The sequence below is a fragment of the Pongo pygmaeus genome, chromosome 18, assembly GCF_028885625.2.
Source record: "Pongo pygmaeus isolate AG05252 chromosome 18, NHGRI_mPonPyg2-v2.0_pri, whole genome shotgun sequence".
Lineage (NCBI taxonomy): Eukaryota > Metazoa > Chordata > Mammalia > Primates > Hominidae > Pongo > Pongo pygmaeus.
This window is the reverse complement of record NC_072391.2, coordinates 27,597,114-27,622,177: the sequence shown is the minus strand read 5'-3', so window position 1 is coordinate 27,622,177 and position 25,064 is coordinate 27,597,114. Positions and strand designations below refer to the sequence as shown.

Sequence of the window (25,064 nt, the reverse complement as noted above, 5' to 3'; positions counted from 1 at the left end):
GGCACTTGGAATGCCCGAGAGGCCGTTGAGGTGGTTGGTGGCAGAAGGGAGATTTCTTTCAGATTTTGCTATAAGCAAGAATCGGTGGTGGAGCTTTGAGACAGGCCACGTGGTTAGAGCAGGGATAGCAAATAGATTCCATTTCATGTGCCAGAGGGGAAAAAGCCAACTGACCGAACAAAACGCTGCGTGGGTAAGCTTACATGTGCAGGAAAATGATAAACCTCAATTCAATTTAGGGTAAAATGTAGCTGTTCATCTTAGTCACTGGAATTCAAATAATATTATCAAGATTAAGTTAAGATTGAGAAGGCTTTTATTGTCATTTAAAGTAAAAATTAAATGTTATATCCCTGTCTTAGAGAAGCTGTAAATACGTGGGCAAAATACCATCATTTGGGGAAATAATTCAAAGTATAGAACTATTAGATCTATTTTTCCCACGTCATTGCCAAAATGTTTTCTATTGAATCATTTCCCTCTGATAAGTATCCTTTTTCTTTTCAGTGTTAGGCATGGGAACAATTTTTTCCCAATAACATCCCTTTAGAGTTCTGTAAACTCTCTTACGGCTTTTAAACTGCTTTGTGGCAGGTATAACAAATTGCTTCATTTTTAAAGTTTCAGAGAGTCGTTTATTTTAAAAATCCAATTAAGTAGATTTTAGATTCCTTCCCAGAAATCTAAGACGACAGCTAATCTAATGAGATAAAACAGTAAAAACTCATTCAGTAGTCCTCCAGCTCACTATGAAATCAAATTATTGCATCCAAACTGGGCTCAGAGGCTCAGGTGGATTTTGTAAACACTTGTAACGGGAGGTGACAGTGTTGCACAAAATCAGATTCCCGGCAGAATGAAATCCACTGCCTGGCCCTGGGTGGGCTCTGTAATTTCACTGTGAATACAAATCACGTTGCACGCAGTAATGTTTATGTTGTTGCCTTACATACAATATTCAAATTTCTTGGTAGATTAGTTACAGTCTGTCTTATTTCTCAAAAATGCATTCAGATATTTCCTGGTAACCAGCATTGAAAATGAGTTCATTAAAAATTCTCTCCATGCCCCATTTCATTTTTTCATTTTAATTGACATATCAGTCAGTGTGCAAATGTAAAAGCCAGCAGAACAGTGATGTCTCATGTGAAATTGTAAACCAAAAACCAACAGCCCTGTGAGCCCAGGGGCAGTGGGAGCCACTGATGTTTGATGTTAGTGTTGGCACCTCGGCCACATATTTGCCATCCTTGGGCGGGGGGTGCCCTTGGTGGTAGAAAGATGAGCCCCTGCTCTCAAGGCCCCAGAATGGCTGAACAAGGATTGAAAAGGAACAATTTGGCAAAGTCTTGAAAAGCCAGCGTCTCTCAGCCTCTGAGATGCAAGCTGGGAAAGCGCAGAAATCCCCCTTCTGAGTAAGAAGAATTTGGATTTGGGAAGTGATTAAAAAGGATTGAAGTTTCATGGGAAAATGGACTTCACTTGTACATAGATCAGGGGTCAGCAAACTCTGGTCTGTGGGCTAAATGCGGCTGCTGCAGGCTCAGAATGGTTTTGGCATTTTTAAATACTTGAAAAACATTAAAAGAGGAACAGTAGTTCATGACGTATGATAATTAGGCAAAATTCACATTTCAGTGTCCATAAATAAAGGTTTATTGGGGCACAGCCAGGTCCGTTCATTTATACAATGTCTGTGGCAGCTTTTGTGCTGCAGTGGCAAGCTGAGTCATTACATAGAGACAGTATGGTCTGCAAGCCTGAAATGTTTATTGTTGCTGAACTCTTGGGTAGAGAACTGTGTTTATTTAGGTCTTGTCCTGAAATATGTTTATCAGTAGAGACCAGAAAGCAAACAGGGATTAAAATACTTCAGTGTTTTTGAGGAGGTGAGTGCATGGAGGTGTGTAGGTGCAGGAGGGACATAACTTCTGATTTCTTCCTGTCACCAGTGTCACCAGCATTGGGCTGTGCCTCTGCATTTGGACTGAATTATCAGAGGCAGCCACCCCTGTTCATTTTGGCAGCTGCTGCTTGCCTATGAGGCAGAATGTCGAGGAAGAGAAAATACACCTCCAGCCCAACCTTACCCATCCTCAAAGTGATTCTAAAAAGTTAGCTGTCAAGGTTTGCACCACATCCTGCAAGAGTTACTGATAGAGACCTGGGGTTGGCCAGCATTTTCTGTAAATAGCTGGATAACAAATACTTTGAGCTCTGCAGGTCATACGGTGACGTCTTTTGCAACAACTCAGTTCTGCTGTTGAAGCTCAAAAGCAGCCATAGATAGCACACAAACACATGAGCCTGGCTGTGTTCCAATGAAGCTTCTATAATACACTGAAATGTAAATTTCATAAAATTTTCATGTGTTACCAAATATTATTATTTTGGTTTTTTCCAATCATTTTAAAATAGCCACTATTCTGAGCTTTCTGGACATAAAAAATGGGCGGTGGGTAGATTGAGCCTGCGGGTATAGTTTGCTGACCCCTGGTTTAGATAAACTAAGTGTAGGCCTTGCTAGTCAGGCCCTCTGGGTTTGAATCCCACAATCCCACTTATTAGTGTTGGGGTCCTAGGCAAGTTACCTTTCAAGACCTCACTTTCCTTATATGTAAAATGGGGGAAATAGTGGTTCCTACCCAATAGGGTTGATGTGAGAATTAGAATAGATGTAAGTGCCAGCCCAGTGTCTGGGGCATAGAAAGCACCCAGCAAATATGGTTGCTACTGTTGTTGGCTATTATGAAGGCTCAAGTAGATCCCTACAGCCTTGGAGGAACCGTTTGTGATGTGGAGGTTTGACGGTCTTGAGCTGTCTTCAGTCCACAGTTCAATTAGATTGAATATGAGGCTGGAGGGTTTGGTGGTGCTGCCTTGCTTTTGTGCAGTTAAGTAGAACATGGTATATCCACAGAATAGGTTAATGTACAGGCATAAAAAAGGAGGTGGTAGAGTTGTACGTCTGTGTTCTGACGTGTAAAAATGCCCCTCGTGTCTCTGTCTACCTGTGTACATCTGTGTGTGTGTGTATGGGTGTGCATGTATGTGTGTGTACGTATGTGTGTGTATGTGTGTCCTTTGAAATCAGCACTTCTCAGCCTTGGCACTGTTGACATTTGGACCTGAAGTAGGCAGAGTAATGCTCTGCCCTCCCCAAACATGTCCAGGTCCCAATCTCCAGAATCTCTGAATGTCTTAGATTACATGGCAAAGGCAGACTAAGTTTGGAGATGGAATGAAAATTTCTAATCAGCGGAAAGGGAGATTAGCCTGGACTAGCCAGGTGGGCCCAGTGTAATCACAGAGGTCCTTAGCGGTGGAAGAGGGAGGTCGCAGAGTCAGAGGAAGATGTGACTGTGGCAGAGAGGCCCAGAGTGAACCGTACCGGCTTCAACAGTGCAGGAGGAGGACAAGGAATGCGGCAGACTCAAGAAGCTGGAAAAGGCGAGGAAGCAGATGCTCCCCTCGCGTGTCCAGGAAGGCATTCAGCCCTGCTGCCACCTTGATCGTAGCCCAGAGAGACCTGGTTGGAAGTGCTGAACTCAAGAAGTGTGATATAATATACTTGTGTTGTTCAAGCCACTGAGTTTGTGGTGATTTGTTACAGCAGCAATAGGAAACAAATCCAGGGCTGGATCATTCCTTGTTCATAATTCTTTATATTATTTAGTGTGTGTGTTGGGGGGGGGGTTGCATTTAGGATAGTCAGTAGCATCCTGGCCTCTAGCCTACAGATACCAGTAGCATCTCACATCATGACAACCACAAATGTCCCCAGACATTGCCAGATGTCCTCTGGGGACACAGTCGCCTCCAGTTGAGAAGCACTAGCTTAAATTTAGAAAACAAATTGGGAAGGATATATAACAAATTCATAACAGTACCCTTTGGGATATGGGATTGGAGGAATGGCTTTCACTCCTCTTTTAACATAAAATTTTTTAAACTGGATTTCACCTCCCCCCACCCTCTGTAGACTTTTTTTTTTTTTCAACTGTGTTGTTTTTTTCCCATTTTATAAAAAGATTACCTTGAAAGGTAATATCACACTTCAGTTTTAGTCATTATGGATTTTACTGTGGAAGGCAGTTCTATACACCTATGGCTGCTTTTCAACCTAGTTTTATTGGATTTTGTTTGACATTGTGAATGTCCTTTTTCCCAAAGATGTGATAGACATCCATTCATTCATTCAGTGTGTATTTCTTTTTTTTTTTCTTTTTTTTTTTTTTGAGACCCAATCTTGCTGTGTCGCCCAGGCTGGAGTGCAGTGGCGCAATCTGGGCTCACTGCAAGCTCCGCCTCCCAGGTTCATGCCATTCTCCTGCCTCAGCCTCCCGAGTAGCTGGGACTACAGGCACCTGCCACTGCGCCCAGCTAATTTTTTTTTGTATTTTTAGTGGAGACGGGGTTTCACCGTGGTCTCGATCTCCTGACCTCATGATCCGCCCGCCTCGGCCTCCCAAAGTGCTGGGATTACAGGCGTGAGCCACCGTGCCCGGCCTCAGTGTGTATTTCTTAAGTGGCAGGCAGGTGCTGAGCTTGCCGCTGGGGAGCAGTGATGACTTTAGAGCTCTCTCTCTGCCCTCGTGGAACCTGCTGTCTAGCAGGGAGGAGGACAGTAGTGCTCATTGCTTGGAAGACCACAGCCTGCATTGATCGTGGGGACTTGAGCATTCGTGTCCATGGCGTGGGAGTCCCTGGCTCCCATAGTACATGTTTTATGAAGGAAACTACCAGAAATCCATGATTAGAGATGGAAAATATCAGACCAATTGGAAGTTTTCCTTTGACTCTCACCTGGTCTGAGCATTTTCTGTCTTTTTGGTACAGTGAACTACTCCAGATTGAAAACATTTCTGTTTTCTCCTTGCCTGGCAAGTGAGCTCAGTGAAACATCCTATTAGCCACACTGCAGGGTTGGACATTGCCACACCAGGTCAAGGGAAAGTGACCCCGTCAAGGCCTGGGCAGCACTGCTGCTTTGAGAATTACGAGGAGAAAATCTGTGCTTTACCAAAAAGTAAATTAAAGATCCTGCCTGGTGTAAGCCTTGCTTGAGTGACTAGTGAAATTGCAGAATAGCTTCATAGGAAAAAACAAACCCCAGAGTAAAATGGCGAGTGGGAAGTTCCTTCCTGATTCGTATTGTTTTTCCAGTTGCAGACAGGAAACGTTCAAGTGTGTTTTCAAGCCCAGAATATTGGACACAAAGAAGGCTCTGACAAAGCAGAAAAAAACCCATATACAAAAAGTTTAGGATCATGAAGCAAAATGTCTGATTCAAAACAATCTAGGCTGGGCGCAGTGGCTCACGCCTAGCACTTTGGGAGGTGGAGGCGGGAGGATGGCTTGAGCTCAGGAGTTTGAGACCAGCCTGGGCAATGTAGTGAGAATCCATCTCTATAAAAAATATTTTAAAAATTACCTGGGCATGATGGTGCGCATCTCTTGTCCCAGCTACTTGGAAGGCTGAAGTGGGAGGATAGCTTAAGCCTAGGAGTTCGAGGCTGCTGTGAGCTGTGATCAGGCCACTGCACTCAGCATGGGAGGTAGAGCAAAACCTTGTCTAAAAAAAAAAAAAAATAAATAAATAAATCTTGCCGCGTGCGGTGGCTCATGCCTGTAATCCCAGCACTCTGGGAGACCAAGGCAGCCAGATCGCTTGAGCTCAGGAATTTGAGACCAGCCTGGCCAACATGGTGAAACCCTGTCTCTACTAAAAATACAAAAATTAACTGAGCGTGGTGGTGTATGCCTGTAGTCTCAGCTACCTGGTAGGCTGAGGTGGGAGTATCACTAGAGCCCAGGAAGCAGAGATTGCAGTGATCTGAGATTGTGGCACTGCACTCCAGCCTGGGTGACAGAACGAGACCCTGTCTAAAAAAATATATATATATTGTATCATATATATATATTATATATATATATATGATTTATCAAGTATTATTTTTTATGATTGGATCACTTTGTCTACTGGTTTTTTTTTTTTTTGTCTATAGATGTCTTGACGAATTCAGTCTCTTGCCCCCGCCTTGCTTTAATGAATTACAAAAACTCAACCAAAGATAACACTTCGCAGTAAAAACCAGCACATTTCTGTGGCTTATGTACATGGCCTATTGGATGGCCTATTGAATGGGCACCTTGGCTGATAGTGGAATAATTGCTGGACTTTCCATATCTCTGGTAAAGGGGAACACTGCAAAACAGTTCATGATAGGAAGCACCAAGCCTTGGACCAGTCACAGTGATGAGGGAGAGCAGGTCATTTGGACCACATTGTTGGAATAGATGGAGAATAGTACCAAGTCCTGAAAATTAAGATGCAGAGCCTACAGGCCAGCAAAGGAATCTTTGTGTGAGGGAGCCATTCCAGTTTGTGTATTGTACTCCATAGTCATGATTTGTCACTTAAAAGTAATTCTTCCCAATTATAGGTCACTTTTAATAATCCCGGGGAACTCTAGTTGGGTTTTGGATTTTTTCCTACACTTTTTTTTTTCTTTTTTGCTCTGTTGCCCAGTCTGGAGTGCAGTGGCACGATCTTGGCTCACTGCAACCTCCACCTCCCAGGTTCAAGCAATTCTCATGCCTCAGCCTCCCAGGTAGCTGGGACTACAGGTGTGTGGCACCACATCTAGCTAATTTTTGCATTTTTAGTAGAGATGAGGTTTTGCCATGTTGACCAGGCTGGTCTTGAACTTCTGACCTCAAGTGATCCACCTCGGCCTCCCAAAGTGCTGGGATTATAGGCGTGAGCCACCACCCCCAGCCTCTAAAATTGATTTTTTTTTAAAAAAAAAATCTAAGCCTGCAAATCTGAAATTGATTTTATTAATGTAATATATATAGCCTCCACAAACACAGGAAATAAAGGGGAAATTTCTTTTTAAACAGTGCATTAACATTTTCATATAATATATTCAATATAGTTTTCAGCCTCCAGACCTTTTCACGTAAAGTACGAAAGCAGAGGGTCCAGTTAATTTGAAAAAAATGGCTGGAAATACACTGATTTTCTTTACATTTTGGATACTCTGAGGTATGTTTTCTGTTGTGCATTCGTAGAGCTTGACATTGGACCGATTCTTTAAGTTAGGCACACTTCACCCCGGCCATATCTCAAGCATGCTACTTAAAAATGTAAGTAACATGCTATTTTTAAAAAACCTCAAAACTGTGTATTCATGTAGTTTAAAAAGTCAAATAATATAGTAAAAGACTTATCACAAAATACGGTGGGTTCACTCCCTACTCTCTGAGATTTCCCAACTCCAGAAGCAAGTACTTTGAAATATTAACAGTTTATTGTGACATTTATTCATACTCATAATTGTAAGTAATATGTGTAAACTGTCATTTGGGTTATCAAATTAGTTATTGTCTGTTGACTTTCTTTTCTGATAAATGAGGGTTTAGGGCCCTTTCTCTCTGCTTCTGCTCCCCCCCATCCTTTCAATACAGTTATAATTTTTCATTATATTACTATTTGATATTTATATTATGTCCAATCAATTATTTGCAGCTGAGTATACTAGTACTATGACTATCTTTCTGTTTCCAGTGGACTGTTTGTTTTTCCTGAAGTTAATACTTGCCTCGTTTTTATGTTTGCTTTATTTTCTTTGTGGCTGTTGCAGCACTGTGCTCATAACTATTTAACAACTGCCAAGCTCCTATTTGAATTGTTTGCGGTTGTTTATGTTTTTGATTTCAAGTACCAGTGTGAGGTTACTGAGCAAGGAGCTGGGAAAAGATACACATGGTTGGTTGGTCTGAGTTGGCTCTAGCATACCCCTGAGCTATTGCTAACTTTCCCACATCTGCTTATAGCCCACACTGGGATTGTAGAGCAAGTTCTTCTCTTCTTCTGTTATTTTTTTAAAAATAATTTGCTCTGAAAAAGGACATATTTGTTCTGATTCTCAGGTTGAATCTCTTTTTTTGAACTTGTGAAAATTTTAATAGGCCTTGAGACTTTTCTGTGTATACTCGTACTTACAGAAGGAAGTCATTTTAGAGTTGAGGTGGATTCTGTCAGAGGTGTACAGGGCCTTGTCCAGATTTGGGGGTTTTGGCTAGGGAAGAAAGGCAAAAGTTACCCATTCCCTGGTGGCATTTTACTAAAGGAGGGATAAGGCATTGGTGAGAGGAATGAGGGCGTCTAATGGTGAAGCTATGACAATCTCATGCCAGGTGTGTTCTTGCTAGGCTGACTGTCAGGTTTCTTTTTGAGTCTGGTTCTTTGACCTCATGGTCAGCTGGGGTCCTGCTTCCCTTCCCTAACTGGTATGACTACCCGTGTTTGGCTCTTCAGCAATGCCTGGCACCGTGCATGCCAAGCAAGGTCTAGGGTGGCATATGTTGGCCTGCTGCTGGTGGAGCCTTTTCATAGAGTTGAAAATTGGCTGCCTCTGGAAGCTGGGGCCTTGGCTTTGTCTCTAGGCCCTGATCCTCTGGCCCTGGGAGGTATTTGAGTCAGGTCAGCATTCCAGTTTCCTGCAGAAACTGGTGAGTGAGCCACCCTGTAGGCACCTCCAGGTTGACTGGGACAGTGCCATGATGACAAGTGTTAGAATCCCCCATGGCAATGCCCCGTTCTGGCTAACGTGCCATTGCCTTAAGTGTAGACTGGAGGAGCAGCGCGCTTCTTTCCTTTGCCCACAGTTGGCACTGCTCTGAGCTTAGCAGCATTTCGAGGTCATTCTAGGGGTCTCATTTACTTTCTGGCCCAAAAGCTTTTCCTGCTCTTGGCATTGGTTCCCGGCCAAGATCATACAATCCCCGTTCTGAATTTCCGGTTCATTGACAGCCTTCCCCTGACTCCCTTCACTGTTCAGAGCTGAAACATACTTTTTCTTTCTCTTTTAAAAATTTCCTTCACGCCAGGCCCGGTGGCTCACGCATGTAATCCCAGCACTTTGGGAGGCCAAGGTGGGCGGATTACTTGAGGTCAGGAGTTCGGGACCAGCCTGGCCAACATGGCAAAATGCTGTCTCTTCTAAAAATACAAAAATTAGCTGGGCGAAGTGGCACGCGCCTGTAATTCCAGCTACTTGGGAGGCTGAGGCACGAGAATCGCTTGAATTCGGGAGGTGGAGGTTGCAGTGAGCCGAGATCACACCACTGCAGTCCAGTCTGGGCAACAGAGTGAGACTCTGTTTCAAATAATAATAATAATAAAAAAATAAAATAAAAATAATTATGTTCTGACAATTGAGACTCCGCCAGCTCGGAATGCCCCCTTCTGATTGCTGGCCACTGTGTTGGTTTAATGGAAGGGTCGATGAAATTAGTAGTAGTTCAAAGCATAGCAGAGAAAGTTGTGGAAACACTTAGTTTCTTTTAAAAGTAAGGATGGAGAGGAAATTTGAAGGAGGAACTAATTGTTATTGTGTGTCATGGTCTACGCTTGTATCTTTGCGTAATGTTTCTGGTTGTGAACTGAAGTTTAAGCTTCTGTAGAAGTGTTTTCTCAAAGCCTTGTCTCGAGACCTCCTGCAATAGAATTGTGAGCAAGGAGTGGCTGTTAAAAATGCAGGGTCTATTGAATTAGAATAGAATCTCCAGAGGGACCTGGGAAATGGCATTTTATATCAGCACCTACTGCCCTTGGTGATTCTGTGCCTGCTCAAGTTTGAGAACCACTACTCAGGATCATTTGTTCTTGTTTTGGGCTGCTATTCCCCACAAAGTTTTGCTTAGTTATTTTTCTTTGGTTTTGCTTAAATTGCTCTCTGATGTCAAAATTGGTAAACTGCTCCTGCCAACCCTTCTAAATTCATTTCTGCCTGTTTTGCTTTAAACTCCAGGCTAATAATTATTAAATTTTAGGAGTTGCCTTTCATTTTTGGATTTCTAACTCTGAACTTTTAATTTTTCCCACAGAGCTGAGAAAACAGAAGTCCTCAGTGAAGATCTATTACAGGTAACAAAATATAGTCTCCTTTAAATGATCTGTTTAAAGGATGGAAAAAACTTCCTATGTGAGAATTGAGGCCTGTGGGCTTTTTTTTTTTTTAAACCAGAAACAGAATAAAATTAATCAGTGTGATTTTGAGCAGGAAAGAAAATCAGTTTTGTTGCATGATGATGAAAAGGGGATCTGAAACCCAGCTTCCTGGATTCGAATCTCAGGTCTGCGCTGGTTAGCTTTGTGGCCTCAGGGATTTACTGAACTTCCCTGCGCCTCAGTTTCCACTTCTCTAAACTGAGGGAAAGGCCTTATCCACCTCACAGTTTGTTAGGAGGATTTAATGAGTTAAGCAGGAACAGCACTGGGAACGCAGCCTGGCACGTGATAAGTGCCAGATATTAGTGATCTATTGTTATTATTACTGCCACTGCAAGCCACAGAAACTGTTTGTGACGTGAAACATCCCTTGATTTGCCCTGTGTTCTTCTGCCTCTTTTTTTCAGTCTCTGTTAGAGGAGTTGTGTGGCATTTCCCCAGGGGGCTGTGCATCCCAGAGGGGCAGAACCAGCATTTATTTGCTGTTGATTCTTGAATACCTTGCACAGGGACTCAATAGACATGGGTCCTCTCAACGAATATTAAATGAGTACCTTCTGTTTCTGTGAAAGATAACGTACCAGGCACTGGGAGAAATCAGTGAACAAAACAGATCAAGGCTTCTGTCCTTGTGGAGTTTACATTCTAGTGGAAATTGGAATCAAAATTAAATTATGGAATTTGTTCATTTTTTGCTTTTCTCTGGTGGCAAATGAATGTGCATTAGTTTTCTAATGTTTGAAAATCTGGTCATTGCAAGATTTGGGGAAGGTAATGTGGAATCTGCTCCTAAATCTCCCCTTGCCTGCCAGCCCTGAGTCCTGGGGCTATGGGCTTGGATCTGAAGAAATGCTGCTCTTTTGAGAAAGAGGCACAAACCATCTCGATGCGTAAAATGGTTTGGGGTCAAATGTATTCTGTTTTGAATTTGTTGATTTATCTTTAAAATAGAAAGCATCCCAAAGGGCCTGCTCTCATTCTTCATGAGTCATCAGAATACACATTTTTGGCATTCCTTCCTGTAAAAAGCAGCTCTCTTTGCCATAAACAGCCATATTCTAGCAATAGTATTTTGGGAAGCTGCTTATGATGCGTGGGCCCCCTAAGTCAGTGTTTCTTATTGCTGACTGTCCATTCTGCTTTAGAGGTTTATTTAAAACACACACACACACCCCCCAAACCCAATAAGGAATAATTTTGAAAACGCAGATCTTGCAGTTAAATTGTGGAACGTTTATTTTACTGCTTCTGTCTGATGTACATTGTGTGGAAGGCTCTGTTGCCATGAACTGGAGAGAGCTCTTTGGCATCTCTGTGGTTTTTTCCACTTGGCAGTGGGTCTGGGCCTGGATCATTCATTTTCGTTTCTGCCTGGTCCGACCTGGTGCTTTTCTGGTGCTGTAGTGTGTAAACTGACTGGCGCCACTCAATGTGATAGCAAGGTGTAGCCAAGGTCATCCCTTTTCCCTGCACGTAGATTCAGCCATGCTTTTCCTACCAGCATGCAGACACCACAAAAGAAAGAGGATGAATTTGTTCTCTTTTGTCTCTGCCTTGTCAGATTGAGAGACGCCTGGACACAGTACGGTCAATATGCCACCATTCCCATAAGCGCTTGGTGGCATGTTTCCAGGGCCAGCATGGCACCGATGCCGAGAGGAGACACGTGAGTATCAGATGTGACTCAGACCCACAGTTCCTGCATCTCTCTGAGGCTTTTCAACCCCTGGATTGGTTGGTTGTCGTAAGTGGCATCAGTGGATCAGCCTTTGGTGACTTCTGTCACCCAGCACGCTCATGACAACTGCATGACCATAGCATTCTTTTGTGTTTAAGACATCGCTGGGCTGGAAGCCCTCCTTACACGGAATCTTCTCCAGGTGCTTTTAAAAGCTCCACGATCATGTGTCATTGATAAGAGAATGGCTGTGTTGGTTATGCATCTTTTGCTGGCAGAAAGCGGAAAGCCTGTCTTAAATGGACATTGAAGTAGAAGTAATGTATTGGTTTGCTAACTGAAAAGTCCAGAGGTTGGGATGGACTTGAGGTCAGGCTTCATCTAACATTTCAGTAATGTAATGAAAAACCCAATTTCTTTCCTTCTCTCTCCTGTGCCCTCAGTGTCTGCTTTGTCCCTAGACAGGCATCCTCATGATGGCAAGTTGGCTATTGGCAGCTTCTATGGGCTGCTTGTTCCTTGAGTGTGGCCAGTGGGAGTAGAGAGCCTCTCTCCCAGTAGTTCCCCTCTCCTCCCCTCCCGCCTCTTTTTCTTTTTTCTTTTCTTTTTGCTTCCCTTCCCTTTCCCCTTTCGCCTTTCCTTTCCCTTCTCTTCTCTTTATTTTCTTTTCTTTCCTGACGGGGTCTCGCTCCATGACCCAGGCTGGAGTGCAGTAGTACAGTCACAGCTCACTGCAGCCTCAAACTCCTGGGCTCAAGAGATCCTCCCGCTTCAGTCTCCCAAGCAGCTGAGACCACAGTACACACCACCATGCCTGGCTAATTTTTTAAATTTTTTCATAGAGATGGGGATCTTGCTTTGTTATCCAGGCTGATGTAGAACTCCTGGCCTCAAGCAGTCCTCCCACCTGGGCCTTCCAAAGCGCTGGAATTACAGGCATGAGCCACCATACCTGGCCCCAGTAGTTTTCTTGATGGAGTGAGAAAGCTGCTTTTTCAAGCTCTTGGCAGATTGAAAGCACGTTCCATTGCATTGATTTGTATGGAGTTACATTCCCCATTTTTGACTGTTGCTGTTCCACCCTAGTTACCATGGATGGGGGGTGAGGTGGGGTGAGGAGATTGGATGTGCCGATTGGTTTAAGGTAGTTGGGCCCAGGCCTAGAGCATGGGCTATGGTCCTACCTCCAGCTCATAGACTTTATCAAGGCCAGGGTAGATCCCTGAGAAAAATCAGGATACTAGTATGGAGAGGAAGAGGGATGGACTCTAGGAGAGCCATCCGGTGTCTGTTCCAAGGTCCACTTGTTCAGAGAGGGTTCAGTTCCTAGGTAGAGCCGGTGGAGCACAGCAGCCTTTGTTCATGAGGGAGTTCCATCCTTGCTTTTACAAGTTCCCAGCTTATGAGCATGCAGTAAACCTTAGAGCCCATGCAACATTGAAGTGACAGTTTCGGTGACACACAGGGAAGCTATGATTTGCTGTATTGTCACCAGGTGTCTCAAAAGTGAGAACTATTAATAGTATGCAGATGATCTGTGTTACTCTTTTATGTTTCCTACAGACTTTTATGGGGCACCCTGGCAGCAGGGTTTTTCCACTCTTACACAACAGTGAGGATTCTGCAATCATGTCTGTCATAGGAATGGAAGTTTGCATACAACTATGCTTCCACACTTGCCGCAAAGCTCTGTCCCTCGGAACCAGACCCAGCCTACTGGTTCTGCTTCCTGGAGCTCCTTGTCCTTCTGTTGCCTTCTTCTGCTCTGCTTACCCTTTTCACATTGTTTCCTTAAGTTCTCTGCTTCTCTTATTCTCCAAGTCATATTCTCTGGGCCACCTCCTCTGTTCTTATGGCTTCTAACTGATGTGTTTATGCCAGTGACTTCTAAGCCATTTTCAACCAAGCAAAAAACTTCCTCTCTTAGATGTCTATTCTAGCATGCATGATCAGTTCTTCCTTCTGTGTTGACTCTCTGAATTCCATCCACCCTTTTATGCAGGCTGGAAACTGGAGGGCTTTCTTATATTCCCTGTTATTTTTTATTTATTTTTTTCAAGATAGGGTCTCACTCTGTTGTCCATGCTGGAGTGTAGTGGCACGATCCCGGCCCATTGCAACATTAACCTCCTGGGCTCAAGCCATCCTCCCACCTCAACCTTTAAGTAGCTGGGACTACAGGCTTGTGCCACCAAGCCTGGCTAATTGTTTTTTTTTTTCATAGTAGAGATGAGGTCTCATCTGTTGCCCAGGCTGGTCTTGAACTCCTGGGCTCAAGCAATTCTCCCGCCTTGGCCTCTCAAAGTGTTGGGATTACAGGCATGAGCTACTGTGCTGGGCCTCCCTTTTATTTTATCCTCCAAACCCCATAACTGCCTGATTAGCAAGTCCTTTGATTTCTCTCTCTGAATATTTTAAATTGCTCATCTCCATTGCATCTCTACCACCTTGGCCTTAATGCAAGACCTGACTCCCTCTCACCTGGACTATTGTAGTCACCTCCTGAGCTACATTTCCTGTCTGTAATTTCCTTTCCAGTCTGTCTTCAACCTGATCACCAGAGTCAATTTCCTGAAATACAAATCAACTCTGTCATCCTCCTGCCTAAAAAAAAAATCTTGGCTTAGTGGTTCTTAACAGGGACCAGAATTACACCCCTGGGGGCATATGGAAATGTGTAGAGACAGTTTGGTCATCATAGGGACTGGCAGATACCACTGGCATTTGGAGGGTGAACCGAGATGCTAAGCGTTTTTTGTTTGTTTGTTTGTTTTTTGAGATGGAATCTTGCTCTGTTGCCCGGCTGGAGTGCAGTGGTCGATCCCGGCTCACTGCAACCTCCACCACCCGGTTCAGATGATTCTCCCACCTCAGCCTCCCGAGTAGCTGGGACTACAGGTGCACACCACCAAGCCCGGCTAATTTTTGTATTTTTAATAGAGACAGGATTTCACCATGTTGACCAGGCTGGTTTCCAACTCCTGACCTCAAGTGATCCTCCCTCCTTGGCCTCCCGAAGTGCTGGGGTTACAGGCGTGAGCCACCGTGCCTGGCCAAGATGCTAAATGTTTTGTAGTGCCTGGTGAAATAGTTCCACACAGGAAGTATCTTAATGTTAGAAGTGCTTCTTCTGAGGGACACTGGCTGGTTCCCATTGCCTGGGATAAAGTCCACACTCTTTAGATGACTTAAGCCCTTTCTCAGCAGATTCCATTTCTCCTTATCAGCTTCATTGTCTCCTGCTCTCCATTCACACTCTGTGCCAGCCACATAACACTCACCAGTCCCCAAATATGTCACTGTCCCTCACAGTTCTATCTAGTTCCTGTTGTCTTCCTTGAGACACAGTCCAAGACATATATTCAATAGAAACAAATATTTATCAAACACCTACTCTGTACAAGTGCTGGAGATATAAAATGAATGAAATGTAAGTTTTCATGGTCTTGTGGGGGAGATACATACAAATGGATCATTATAAAACAAGTTGCTCAATAAAACATGCACAGGGTTTTATGGGGGGCCCAGAATGGGTACCAGAGGAAGAGGGAGGTAATTAGGTGAGGCTTCCTGGAGGAAGTGGTGTCTCCCCTATAAAGGAGGGAAATTAGTGGCAGGTGGTGGGAATATTCCAGGCAGCTGGGGCAAAAGTGCTTGGCCCTCATTTCTGAAACCTAATGCTTTAGCTTTCCTTTTCCAACGTCAAACAAAAGTGCCAAAGACAGGGCTTTGAGGATACCTACACTTTGCACTTGGGAAGAGGAGTTACCACAACAATGGTGAGAGAAGACTAATATGGAGAAAATTGCAGCAGTCTCCAGGGCTCTAGAAAACACAGGAGGAACCTCCCAAAGGCCTCATAACATGCTCCCTGCATGGGAAGAGGCAAGAATGGAAGGGAAGAGAGAGACATGGGGCAGGTGACCTTCGCAGCCCAGCCACCATTGACATGGCAGAACTGTCATGGGTCAGATAAGACAGATTATTAGATTAGAGAATTATTTCTTTTTGTGTGATTGGCATGCATTTTACAAATTAAGTCTTTAGAGCATTTAAAATTCATCCCTGGCCAGGCATGGTGCTGCACTCCTGTAATCCCAGCACTTTGGGAGGCCAGGGTGGGTGGATTGCTTGAGCTCAGGAGTCGATACCAGCCTATGCAACATGGCAAAACCCCGGAAGTGGGTTGCAGTGAGCTGAGATCGCATCACTGCCCTCCAGCCTGGGCAACAGAGCCAGACCCTGTCTTAAAAAAAAAAAAAAATTATCCCTCATGATAGAAAGCTGTTCACCTCTAGGAAGCACAAAGCCCTCCCTGTGGAGAAGTTCAGTGTTGATACTTGATTAATGAGCCCATATGTTAAGCAGAGTTTCCTTATTTATGTACATAGGAAACAAGATTTTTGTGTCTTTGGGGTCAGGTTAGGGAAACCGCAAAACTATTTATAGCTGCCATCTTGAGTGATGCTTGTCAAAATAGACTTCTCTATTATTTTTTTTCCGTAGACTCCTAGAGTTCCAGAGTTGCACAGTATGTTTGTCTTGATTATTGCATTGATCTTTAATAGGTATTTAGCCTCCTTTAGAAAGGCAGCATAACCAAAAGGTAGGAATTATCCCCTATTATTCTCATGTCTTCCTTGTCCAGAAATGGGGCAGCTGGGAATAGTCTCCTTGTAGCGCAGATGGAGCCCATTATTTATTTATTTGAAAATAATTTTGTGGGAAGCCGAGGTGGGAGGATTGCTTGAGACCAGGAGTTTGAGACCAGCCTGGGCAACATAGTGAGACCTTGTCTCTACAAAAAATTTAAAAATCAATAATTTGGGGAGAGGGGAAATGGGTAAATGACTCTGTTTATTTTTAAATTTCGGTTTACTGTTTTGAATAGGTTCTACATTTACACGGTCAAAATTCAGAATATACAAAAGAACTTACAGTGAAGTGCCTCCTAGCCCATTTCCCCAGGCACCCAGTTCCCTTCTCCAGAGCCACTGCTCTTAGTAGTTTGTTGTATAGCGTGCAGAGATATTCTGTCCAGTACAAGCCAGTACATGTGTGATTGTATCAGATGGAGCCCTTTGGAGGCAGAAGAGGCAAGTGACATGTCGGGTGGACCCTGTGTTTTTAACATGAATCCCCTTTCTACTGGGCATGTGAAATTACATGAAATGCTGCAGAATTGAAAGCATTTTTTGTTAGCAGATTATGACATTATAATCAGCCCACTTGTAATTGCCAGGCCTCTCCTGAGATAAGCCATTGGCCCGTAGGGAAGACACTGAACAGAGGCCCTGGCCATCAGCACTCAGGTCTGACTTTCCTGCCTCTCCCTGGGATGCCTGGCCGGGCCACTTAACCTCCTTCGGCTTTGGGTTCCTTGACTGTACGGTTATAACATTAGATCAGGTGATTCTGTGGTCATTGCCAGCTGAAAAACAAATCTCTGATAGGAAAATGAGTGGCTTTGTATTTAAAAATATTACAAAAACTGTTTGGTTCTTTAGCTAGAAGTTTTTAGGTATTTAAATAAAGCCACGTTTTAGAATGACAGCCAAATTAAGAGCAGTTTAGACTGGGTGCAGTGGCTCATGCCGGCAATCCCAGAACTTTGGGAGGCTGAGGAGGGCAGATCACTTGAGGTCAAGAGTTTGAGACCAGCCTGGCCAACATGGCAAAACCCCGTTTCTACTAAAAGTACAGAAATTAGCTGGGTGTAGTGGTGCATGCCCGTAATCACAGCAGGGGAGGCTGAGGCACGAGAATCACTTGAACCTGGGAGGCGGCGGTTGCAGTGAGCCGAGATTGCCCCACTACACTCTAGCCTAGGTGACAGAGCAAGTCTCTGCCTCAAAAAAAAAAAAAAAAAGCCAGTTTAAGAATGAGTGTTCTAGCAAAAGCTTTTGAAATTGAGCACTCATTGCATATACCTGTCAGGATAACCATTTAGAGAGCAAGGTCTATGTCTCTCTCATGTCCCCAGTGCCTTGAACATAGTGTGCTTTGATTCATTAATAATAATATGAACAGGCTGGGCATGATGGTTCATGCCTGTAATCCCAACGCTTTGGGAGGCTGAGGCACGCAGATCGCTTGAGCTCAGGAGTTCGAGATCAGCCTGGTCAATATACCCCATCTCTACCAAAAATACAAAAATTAGCCGGGCGTGGTGACGCAGGCCTGTAATCCCACCTACTTCAGTGGCTAAGGCAGGAGAGTTGCTTGAACCTGGAAGGTGGAGACTGCAGTGAGTCAAGATCATGCCACTGCATTGCAGCCTGGGTGACAGACTGAGACCCTGTCTCAAAAAAACAAACAAAAATAATAATAAGCAGAACAACAACAACAGCAATAATAATAATAGCAGCTAACATTTACTGAATACTTACAATGTGTTAGGTACTTGATATATTTTCTTTAGTCAACAGATAGCCCCAAACTGAAACAGAGATCATCATACAACTAATACCTGTGAGACCAGAACCTGAACCCAGACAGGCTGTCTCCTACCTGTGTAATTTGCCTGGAGGGAGAAATTAATGAATGATGATCTGAAAAAGATCATTGAGAATGGGTATCAAGTAATAATGAGAAAAACACACACTGTCTTCTGTCTTCCAGAAAAAACTGCCTCTGACAGCTCTCGCTCAAAATATGCAAGAAGCATCGACTCAGCTGGAAGACTCTCTCCTGGGGTAAGAGTTGCTGCATTCAGAGTGCCAAGCACCATGTAGGTTGGTGGAAGTGGCTGGGCCAGGTGGTGTATGTAGGACCTGTGAGAGGAACTGTGAGCGTTGATGGCATGTCTCATCCGCTAGGAGACTGGCTGAGGCTCCTTGGGAGAAAGTGGGGTCAAGGCCACCAGGTTGCTAGAGAATCTTCCTTTTAGTAGGTGTCAGGCTGGAGTTGGATGGCAGAAAGGGCCATTAACAAAAAAGCAAATGATAGGGTCAATCCCTATTCCCCTAATCTTGGACAGAAAGAATGTGGTCCCTTCTGTGTTCCAGGTGTTGGCTCAGATTTAGAAACTCTGACCAGACCCTTTTAGTTCTTAGAGTCACATCGTTTACAGGCGGTCACCAAAACATCCATGGTAGTTATCTAAAAAGAGTGTATTTTCTGAATTACTTGGATCTTTTTTTTTTTTTTTACAATTGGCATGTATTCTTTAAATAATTTATATAAGTAAGAACAAAGCAGTTTTTATTGTAGGAGGGAAGGTATACCGTTCTGTCTGCTCCCGCAGCAAGGCTGTTCTCTAGCCCTGTCTACTGTCTCTGGCTGTGACATGGGCCCTGCTTCCCAGCAGGATGAGGCCTTCAGACTTTTCAGTCCATTTCTCAGCGTCTACAGTTCTCTAGCTGTCCTAGAACAGTTTCCTCCCATTCGTCACCATTCCTTTCTCCTGTCTGCTTCCATGTTTGGGGGCCCTGGGAGGAGGGTGGCCTGTGCCCACCTGCCAGCATCCTCCTTCCCTCCAGCCTGGAAGTTTTTCCTGTTTGTGCTTCCACATTCTATGGCCATCCTCATCACACCAGAGTGATACTGCATGCTAGCATGGTTATAAGTGTTTTCCAAGTAATAGCTCATTTAATCCTTAAAACAACCTAGGAGGTAGGTCATATCAGCACTTAGAAGCATGTTAACACACAATATCACTCCCATTTTACAGACGAGGATACTGACAGAGAGGGCAGGGAAATTGCCTGAGACCCCACAGTGGGAGAAGAGCAAAGCCTATATTCAGACTTGGGCAGCTTGGCACCAGAGAGCATGTTCCTGACTACGACACCATGGCCACCTCACACCAGGCAACATGCATTTCTGGTGTCGAAAGAACCCCATAGAGAGCTTGCAGGGGTGGAGGGGAAGGAAAGGAGAGAGGGAGGAGGGAGGGATAGAGACTGCGGAGTTACATCACTGCACGTGTACTTTGTATGATATCAGCTGCATGTTCGCAAGCAAACTAAAAGGAAACATGATATTTATGTAACAGGGCCCTTAAGTGTTAGCCAGCTAGCTCATCTGCATAGCAGAAAGGGAGCCTGGCCGAGGCTGGACTTGCAGACATAAGATAACATGGAATGAACTTAATGTCTAATTTAAAAGATTTTCAGAGTGTTTTGTGAACACTTGGCTTTCACCTGACTTGAGAATCTAATTCTTGAGTAATTTGTTATCTCACTGTTCACACATCCATCTGCCACCCACACACACAGAGTGCATCCCTGAGACAGTCATTTTTATTTTAAAGCACAAATCTGTGGACTCATGTTTTAGGCAGCATCCTACATTTATAATATTTTCAAGGCTCGTTAGGTAGCAGCCTAATGCGTTCCTGTTGTATGGCAAGCAGCACTGATCCACACGATAATCCAGTGCCTGATTTAATGAGCACGTGCTCGTTGTTGGGGGTCTTGTTTTTAAAGGAAGATGCTGGAGACGTGTGGAGATGCTGAGAATCAGCTGGCTCTCGAGCTCTCCCAGCACGAAGTCTTTGTTGAGAAGGAGATCGTGGACCCTCTGTACGGCATAGCCGAGGTGGGTGCTTCACTGTGCAGCACGGAGGAGCCGAGAGTGGTGTGGGCTGGACAGTGAGTGTTAAAATTTTAACAGTAGTTGCTGGCTTTAACATACACTTCTTTTTGGAAATAAGGGGAGTCAATTGAAGGTACAAAATCCTTTGCCTTGGAGAAAAAACGTTTGTAAATACTTTAAAATGGTTAACCTAAAAGCCCTGAAGTGCATCCCATTTGGTATGTTCTTATTTTTAGGTGGAGATTCCCAACATCCAGAAACAGAGGAAGCAGCTTGCAAGATTGGTGTTAGACTGGGATTCAGTCAGAGCCAGGTAACAGACAGCTTGAGCCAGCAATGCAGCATTGTGTCCCATTCCCACCACGGGGGAGAGGAAGACCACTGACAGTGGACACAATGGAAGTGCTCGCCAATTCGTGCATTTGACCCCCAGACTGGGTGCCAGCCTGCCAGCACCTCCTATAGGCCTTGTTCTCCCAAGCGTGGCAGTGGGGATGTTGTTAGAACATCCTGTTCTTAGTGAGCCAGCAGTGAGAGGAAATCATCTAAGGAAAATGAAGTGAGTATATTTAACGGAAGAGGGGATGGTGGCAGTTCTGAGAGCACAACTCAGAGTGTAGGAATAAACACATCTGTGGCCCTAACAGCTCATGAGAGTCCTGCCGTGTCACAAACCCTGTGTACTTGTAATACCTTCAGTACCAAGGAAGGAGGCACTCACATGGCAGGAACTCATGTAAACCTATGTAGCCAAATCAGCGCTGCTGATGTGGGGACTGATGTCAGCAAAGGAGTCTGTCAGGATTCAGAGCAGGACTGCTGCCTCTGCTCTGTCCTTGATGGAGTTTTTTGGCTTTTTTTTCTTTTCTTTTCTTTTCTTTTTTTTTGAGTCAAGGTCTTGCTCTGCTGCACCAGGCTGGTGCGATCATAGCTTACTGCAGCCTCAGACTCCCAGGCTCAAGTGATCCTCCTGCCTCGGCATCCCAGGTAGCTGGGACTACAGGCACATGCCACAGCATGGTGTCTAGCTGTGTTGCCCAGGCTGGTCTTGAACTTCTGGCCTCAAGTGATCCTCCCACCTTGGCCTCCCAAAGCGCTGGGATTACAGCCATGAGCCGTAGTACCTGGCCCTCAGTGGAGTTTCTATCAGTGACTTACATGGCTTTCTTCACAGGCATGTGACAGTTGGGAATAGGGAAACAGGCACCACCAGCCTCAGTCCTGTTTCCTACTTTATCACAAGGGTTGACAAACCTCTTTTGTAAACGGCTGGATAGTAAATCTTTCTGGTGCTGCAACCCAGTTGCTCCCTGTTGTAACTGCTTAACTCTGCTGTTGTAGCATAAAGGCAGCTATAGGCAATGCATACATGAATGAGCATGGCTGTGTTCCAATAAAACTTTATTTGCAATGTGTACAAATCAGTTGTGAAGATGAGTCCTGATTTAAGAAATGTTGAGATGAGAAAAGGTATATTTAGGAATTCACACATGGTGAAGACTCTGCTAGTGCAATTATCAAGTAACTTACCTCTTGCCACATGCCAGGGATCAAGCTACTTTCATTTTATGTCAGCCCATTTGATTCTCCCACCAATCCCTGTTCATTCGTTCATCTGTGTTTTCAACTGATATCAATTAGGTGCTCAGTGTGCACCAGACTTTGTGCTAGACTCTAAATGCATAGGCCTTTCCATGTGACTTGGAGGGAACAGGGTAGAGGTTAGTGTAACATTCCCTACTTTTGAGAGGAGATTTGTTTTACAGATAAGGGAGGGACCTGCATATATTATCTATATGACTTGCTTTGTGCCTTCAGGAGCATACATTGTAGTGTTAGGATTCTGACAGCAAAGTCCACAGTCTCCTGGTCATGTGTACATGTGATGTTCCCTGTCACCTGGGCTGGAGTGCAGCAGTGTGATCATAGCTCACTGTAACCTCAAACTCCTGGGCTCAAGGGATCCTCCTGCCTCAGCCTCTCGAGTAGCTGCACACCACCACACCTAGCTACTATTTTTTTTTCTTTTTTTTTTTTTAAGATAGAGTCTCTCTCTGTCAACCAGGCTGGAGTACAGTGGCACAATCTTGGCTCACTGCAACCAAGATGCTGGGTTCAAGCAATACTCCTGTCTCAGCCTCCTTAGTGGTTGGGATTACAGGCATGCGCCACCACACCTAGCTAATTTTGTATTTTTAGTAGAGACAGGGTTTCACCATGTTGGCTAGGCTGGTCTCGAACTCCTGATCTCAGGTGATCTGCCTGCCTTGGCCTCCCAAAGTGCTGGGATTACAGGTGTGAGCCACTGCACCCAGCCCCAGCTTTTTATTTTTAGTAGAGACGAGGTCTCGGTATGTTGCCCAGGCTGGTTTCAAACTCCTGGCCACAAGTAAATGTCTCTCCTTGACCTCCCACAGTGTTGGGATTACAGGTGTGAGTCATCACACCTGGCCTGTACGTGTGATTGGAATCCTGTGTAGCTGGGAGTGCAGGCCACCCTGTGATACATCTTTGCTCAAGAGAAGGAAAATATTCTAATGATTAATTAAACAAGGCAGCAAATGCTCCCTCACTAGAGTTGGTTGAGCAGTATTATAGGTGTTTATCTGACAGGAGTTTTGCATCTTGAGCGCATGTATCCCATAGGTGATTTTAATACTGATTCTTCATCTTGCATTCACGGTCTTGTTCACTTAATCACAGTAGGTGTTGGAGAAGCTGAAACAATTGAGTATTTCCACTTTTTCTCATTCCTTTTGCTTTTCCCTGGAGAAAAAAAATGGTAATACTTAAGTAGGAATCCATTATATGCCAGACATCATATGTGTGTGCACACGCACACATATTTTTCTCGCCTTTCCTCCTTATGACAGTTCCACAAGGCAGACAGTGTTTGTGATAGTTTTGTAGATGAGGCAACTGAGATGCATAGAGGCGAAGTGACTAACTAGGTCACATAACTAGTTAAGATAAAGCTGAGCTCCAAACTTGGACATGTCAGACTCTGAAATCTATGCTCCTTTCACAATATAGCATCTCCAGTTTAGCTTTGGCAGACTTGCTGAAGCCTTTTGGTGGGGGAATGTGTCATGTCAGGAACACGAAGTGGGCAGAACATAGCATTTTGGGGCACTGCAGCAGTCTAGAAAGTTTAGTAAGTAGCTAACTTTTTTTTTTTTTTTTTTGAGACAGAGTCTCACTCTGCCGCCAGGCTGGAGTGCGGTGATGCGATCTCGGTCTCGGCTCACTGCAAGCTCCGCCTCCTGGGTTCACGCCATTCTCCTGCCTCAGCCTCCCAAGTAGCTGGGACTACAGGCGCCCGCCACCACGCCCAGCTAATGTTTTGTATTTTTAGTAGAGATGGGGTTTCACCGTGTTAGCCAAGATGGTCTCGATATCCTGACCTCATGATCTGCCCACCTTAGCTTCCCAAAGTGCTGGCATTACAGACGTGAGCCACTGCACCCGGCCAACATGGGCTTTCATGCTGCATTTTATAACAGCTGTGTTTACATTTAAAGTGATAGAGCTTTCCACAACACCAGACATACCCATTTTCAAACAGAAGGTCAAAGCACATTTGAAAATCAGAACACATTGTTTTCTATGATTATTTCCCACTTATCCCCTATTATTACTATAGTTTCTTTTTTTCTTTTTAGTGCTTTCATAGCTATGGATTGATACCTACATTATTATTATTGTTGTTGTTTGTAGACATGGAGTCTTGCTGTGTTGTCCAGGCTAGTCTCAAACTGCTAGCTCAAGTGATCCTCCCACCTTAGCCTCCCAAAGTGTTGGGATTACAGGTGTGAGCCACCGCACCCAGCCTCATAGCTACACTATTGAAGTTCTGGCTTTTACTTGCTGAAAGTAATCCCAGGTCACAGATGGTAGTATGGTGGTAGAAAGAGCCACAAGGAGTTCTCAAAAGCAGGAGCTGATTCCCAGTGGCACAGGGAACATTTCAGCTCAAAGCAAGAGAGCAAGGAGAGCACCTTGCTCTCCTCTGGTGGCAAGGATTCCGTGATTGGCCACCACAAGAAAGGGGTTCCATGGATTTCTCTCCAGTAGTAGAGTTTGTGTGAGACAAGATGTGGTTGGTTATGCTCAAAGCAGACCACTACTCCTAGCACTATGAGAGTCCTGTCATGGTGGGAAGCTGAAGTCTCCTTTTGCCTGCTTCTGTTCTTAGAGGATAAGCTCAAGAGAAGTTGGCATCCTGGGCAGTGATACCCCTTCCAGGTAGAATCAGTTTTGGGGAAGGATCTATCTCCAGTAGGTCCTGCCTCCAGCTGTTGAGTATACACAGCTGGTTCTCAGATGCTGGCAACCCCTTTGTTTTGCAGGTGGAACCAAGCTCACAAATCCTCAGGAACCAACTTTCAGGGGCTTCCATCAAAAATAGATACTCTAAAGGAAGAGATGGATGAAGCTGGAAATAAAGTAGAACAGTGCAAGGTATGAGAATTCCTTGATAAATGTATCTTTTCGGTTTTTGCAAATGAGGGATGAAAGTTCAAATGTAAGTTATTTAATGTTTTAAATAATTTCTATCAGAATATTTTGAATGATTTGAAAGGTAGGTTTTATTTTCTTCTTTCTTATTCTCTAAGACTATATTATTTTATGATCAGAATAAAACATTTTAAATTTCAAATAGGATATTTTTGGGTTTTTTTTTTGTTTTTTTGAGATGGAGTTTTGCTCTTGTTGCCCAAGCTGGAGTGCAATGGCGCAATTTCAGCTCACCGCAACCTCTGCCTCCCGGCTTCGAGCAATTCTCCTGCCTCAGCCTCCGGAGTAGCTGGGATTACAGTCATGTGC

The 25,064-nt window shown here is 44.3% G+C and overlaps 1 protein-coding gene across 5 annotated transcripts in view; it reads left to right on the top strand.

Moving 5' to 3' along the window:
• Positions 1-25,064, top strand: part of ARHGAP17 (Rho GTPase activating protein 17) — a 98,414-nt gene that overhangs the window by 28,736 nt on the left and 44,614 nt on the right. For 4 of the 5 annotated variants that reach the window (XM_054452993.2, XM_054452995.2, XM_063654089.1 and 1 more), the window contains exons 2-7: positions 9,898-9,937; positions 11,583-11,687; positions 18,321-18,394; positions 20,129-20,240; positions 20,474-20,550; positions 24,587-24,698. In XM_054452993.2, coding sequence (XP_054308968.2) covers positions 9,898-9,937; positions 11,583-11,687; positions 18,321-18,394; positions 20,129-20,240; positions 20,474-20,550; positions 24,587-24,698 — 520 coding nt within the window. Of the gene's footprint in view, positions 1-9,892; positions 9,938-11,582; positions 11,688-18,320; positions 18,395-20,128; positions 20,241-20,473; positions 20,551-24,586; positions 24,699-25,064 lie in introns of those variants that run through there. The other variant, XM_054452996.2, reaches the window with a different exon arrangement.